Source organism: Dendroctonus ponderosae, unplaced genomic scaffold (assembly GCF_020466585.1).
Source record: "Dendroctonus ponderosae isolate FM_Combo_2020 unplaced genomic scaffold, Dpon_F_20191213v2 Dpon_F_20191213_4, whole genome shotgun sequence".
Classification (NCBI taxonomy): Eukaryota; Metazoa; Arthropoda; class Insecta; order Coleoptera; family Curculionidae; genus Dendroctonus; species Dendroctonus ponderosae.
This window is the reverse complement of record NW_026018611.1, coordinates 3,511,666-3,515,389: the sequence shown is the minus strand read 5'-3', so window position 1 is coordinate 3,515,389 and position 3,724 is coordinate 3,511,666. Positions and strand designations below refer to the sequence as shown.

Here is a 3,724-nt window from a genome sequence, read left to right as displayed (position 1 = left end):
TATTATGCCTCTTCTTGAAACGCTCTTCCCAACTTTTAGAACAAGCAAACTCTTTGTTTTTCATTTTACTCCCCATTTCACTAGCATTTTCTTGCAAAACACTGCCACTTATGGGAACGTTTTCTTGTCTTTTTTGAGTAGACCACTTAATAGTCCCTTGTCAACATTTTTATGTGCAGATAATTTCAACTTCCTATATCTAACATTTGTTTTGTCATACGCTGATAAAATGTTTTCTTTGTTTTTCCATATTGTTGCAACAGTAGACTTTCCAAGTGCTAATTCCTTACAAATGTCGCTCTTTACTCCACTTTTTATTTTGTTAATAATCTCGTACTCTTCATTTAGTGAAAAAGCTTTGCGTTTTTGTTTTTCCGTTCTAAAACGGTTTACATACATAACGCAGCAAAAAACAACAAGTTACTGCCTGTCTCTCGCTCTCACTAATACAAACAACACCGCAGGATTGGTGTTGCTGAGCGTGGAAGTTCGTTATAAACGGAAAGTGAATATACAACTATCCTAAAAAGTGATCGTTATATCCGGAAGTTCGTTATAACCAGTAAAAAATACGTTGGTCTTTGTGGACGACGTTTCAATTAAAGGAAAAAAGTTCGTTTTAACCGAAAGTTCACTATAACCGGGTTCATTATAAGCGGAATTTACTGTAGTTGGATTGTTACTGCAACCCAACAAAAATTTAATGCGATTTTTTGCCTAGGGGATAAACGATAGACCGTTGCTCTGCTAAAAATTACATTTTATTGGATGCTTTAGCCACAATAATGTCGTCGCTGTCTTCCGTAAGTACGGCCAACTTCTTCACCAAAGACCTAGTCCGGTCTGTTAAGAACGTGTCCACCTGGCCCAAAATGTTGACGAGTTCCAACATTTTTTCGAAATTCTTGTTGACTCGTTCAGCCCGCTCCAATTCCTGCTCCTTGTACTGGATTTGCTTCCTCAGCGAGTCGATGATGGTGGCAGGATTTGTTTTGGCAAAACTGTTCGACTTCCGGCCAATGCTGTTCGTTGCTATATCAGCACTTGCAATAGCCATTAGCTAAAATTTAATTGTTCCCTAGTACAATGTCCAGAGTTGTTTAAACGCTTACCATTGCTGCTATGAAGGAACAGAGCACAAAGCCGCCCATTGCGTTGTGCCTTGGAACAAGTTACGCTCAAAATGAGTTCATCAAGAGCCCATCGCGATTGTTTGCCCGGAAAATCGCCTAATAAGCAATATTTGTTGCAGTTTTTATGCTTGCAGCAATATTGCCAGTGGCGGGTCTTCAAAGGACAGCAAACAGTTCATGTGTGTAGAAGGTTTTTTAATTCGTCAACTTTTATTTACATTTAATCAGAACGTCGGTGACGAAACCAGTTCAGGAACTATTAATAGATATGTGTGATTTAACGGAGCTGCTCCTGCTTCGCCTGACTGGAGATCTGGAGCGCTTGTGTTTCCTGGACTTCTTTCTGGATTTCGACCGTTTCCTGCAAAGGACTGTAAAGCACCAGCTGTTCACACCCACAGGTACCACCCACCTCTTTTTCTTCTTGTCCCTCCTTTTGCGGCTTGATTCGTTGCTGCGACTTCTGTCCTTGGCGCGACTTTTTTTGTGCTTTTTGTCCTCTTTTCTGCGCTCTCTGGATCGACGACTTGGCTTTGTTGAGCTCCGTTCTCGCGTCCTACTTCTCGACCTAGAACAGTCACATCATGAACTATGAGAAGTCATGACGAAATAGACGTCGAAGTTAGTACCGAATGGATATAATGCTGTCTGCAGAGTTCCTTCTGCTGTTCACTGGTGAAGTGGAAGAGGCCCGACGTTTGGACGTGTGCGTTCTTCTGCTAGAGGATGCGACCGATTTCAGCTTGAGAAACATTGCCGCTTTCCGCTTGCGTTCCAACTGGCGCGCTTTGGCGTCTTCAGCCTTTTCTTTAGCTGAAACAGTGGAGATGTGAATGGTTCCAGGGACAATCACCTGGGAGACACATACCAGTTCGGTCGTCGTTCTCCAAGTCGATCAATTCCAAAATCGGATCATCATCCAAGCCCCCATTTGTCTTCTTGGCCTCTTCAGTCTCGAACATATCAATTGCAGGCGACTTCTTCTTGGTCCTTGGCTTGGTGCTGGGGGTCTTCGATCGAGACTTGGCCCTTTTCAGCGGCACTGGAGAGCTGGTTCTAGACCTAATTCAGACTTGATCCAGCCAACAGTTAGAGCAGACAACAAACAGCATACCTCGATCGCTTTTTGGGGGTTCTCGAACGCTTTGGTGTAGAACTTGGGGGCTTTGGCGGGTTGGGGGGACTAGCCGTTAGATCTTCCACTGATGTTGCCTGCGTCTCTTCTTTGTCCGGTTCCACTTGCGATGGAAGAGTTTGGCCGATGTTGTAAATCGTTTTTGGGTTGGCCGGTTCCTTAGTCGTACTGCACGTGTTATTATTGAGCTTCAACCGCTCTGAAGGACTCTTAGGGCCTGTGTCAGTGCAGGAGTCTTCCTCAGATGAGTCTTCGACTGGTAGTGCGCTTTTTATTTCCTTTGAAGGCTCTTCCTTGGGCTTCTTTATCGAGAAGCTCACAGGGGCTGAAAAACAGTCCCAGTGAACAATCGGGAACCTGAACCGGCTAGGAAATCGACTCACCGATGGGTTTTTTCTGTTTCGGCTTTGGGGCGGGATTTTTCAGTTGGGGCGCTTTCGCTTTGTTGCTTAAGGATTCCAGCTTGGATCTGGAACAGTTTCGAGTTACTTTTGCCCATTCAGAACCAATGGGAAATTGTACTTGTAATAGCGATGATACTTGTGGTCATTGTTTAAGAAGACAAATCGATGGTCCTGTTTTTGCTTGATGATTGCCTCGAACTGCTCGCCGTTTTTCGAAACGTATTCGGCCATTTTATCAATCACCGTCTGCATATCGGTTGGCGGCATGCTGAAAGAGCGTCCCAATGATTATCTGGCTTTTCCACTGATTCGTGTTTGTTACCTGCAGGCTTCTGCGCTCTCTTCGTCCGATTCCGAGCCGGAAGTGTCGCTGTCTGAGCCTGATCCGTAAGCAGCGGCCAATGACAGCAAACCTTTTGTTACTAGAAGTTATTCGGCACGTTTACACTTACTGCAGCGCTCTGATTGCAATTAGCTCTATTTGTAAGTGTTTAATACCTTCATTTTCCGCGGTGTTTTTCGGTTCCTCTTTGGCGGGCTCGATGGGCGGCAAGAGCGGCACATTAGCACTATACGGGTTCACGTTGTCCTTGTTGAGGTTCGACACTAAGAGACAAACAAGTTAAATTGGCTTTCGCTGCAGCGTCGGGCAGATTACCGATTTGTGCATAGGAATTGTTATCAGCGCTGGCTGCTGGCTGCTGCGTGTCCTGCACCTGTTTGTGCTGTTCCACGAAATGGCCCCAAGCGAGGTGGTGTATGTAGCTCTGCATGTTCGGGTCCAGCCGGCTGAAGTCAGCAGGCAGCCCTGCATATGCAGCTGGAAGGAAATCGCCAAAGTGAAAACCCAATAAGCGTCAACAGCAACAAACTTACCTTTTTTACAAACTTCTTTTTGGGTATTTCGCCTCAAAAATTGTTGTCTTTAAAAAAGGCAGAATTTCCTCACGTCTTTTGTTACAGATTGATAAATAGTGCTTCTATTTCGCAATAAGAACGAATTATTTATCAAAAAGTAATCAAGAACTATCACCTAGAGGGTATCCTGCGAC

General features: G+C 44.6%; 3 protein-coding genes across 6 annotated transcripts in view; all 3 read right to left on the bottom strand.

Annotated features, from left to right (window-relative positions):
• LOC109546830 overlaps window positions 1-3,724 on the bottom strand; it is a 320,780-nt gene that overhangs the window by 211,386 nt on the left and 105,670 nt on the right. The window lies entirely within an intron of this gene.
• On the bottom strand, window positions 744-1,437 carry LOC125504274. Its single transcript, XM_048666029.1, has 2 exons — window positions 1,113-1,437; window positions 744-1,060 (listed from the first exon to the last, which is right to left on the bottom strand). The coding sequence occupies exons 1-2, from the start codon at window positions 1,149-1,151 to the stop codon at window positions 755-757; spliced, it is 345 nt and encodes a 114-aa protein (XP_048521986.1). The 5' UTR covers window positions 1,152-1,437; the 3' UTR covers window positions 744-754.
• LOC109543769 (serine/arginine repetitive matrix protein 2) lies at window positions 1,312-3,492 on the bottom strand (the record flags this gene model as incomplete). Of its 2 annotated transcripts, none has more annotated exon segments than XM_048666027.1 (10): window positions 1,312-1,494; window positions 1,546-1,701; window positions 1,763-1,946; window positions 2,002-2,195; window positions 2,248-2,593; window positions 2,652-2,737; window positions 2,791-2,940; window positions 2,995-3,094; window positions 3,171-3,278; window positions 3,331-3,492. In XM_048666027.1, coding segments are annotated over 10 exon segments (1,598 nt in total), but the record flags the coding sequence as incomplete, so codon positions are not given.

Bases quoted from the DNA above. Each gene is read 5' to 3' on its own strand.
- LOC125504274 (XM_048666029.1), bottom strand. From the start codon at position 1,151: ATGGGCGGCTTTGTGCTCTGTTCCTTCATAGCAGCAATG. The intron at 1,061-1,112 runs GTAAGCGTTTAA...ATTAAATTTTAG, and splicing joins GTTCCTTCATAGCAGCAATG to CTAATGGCTATTGCAAGTGC.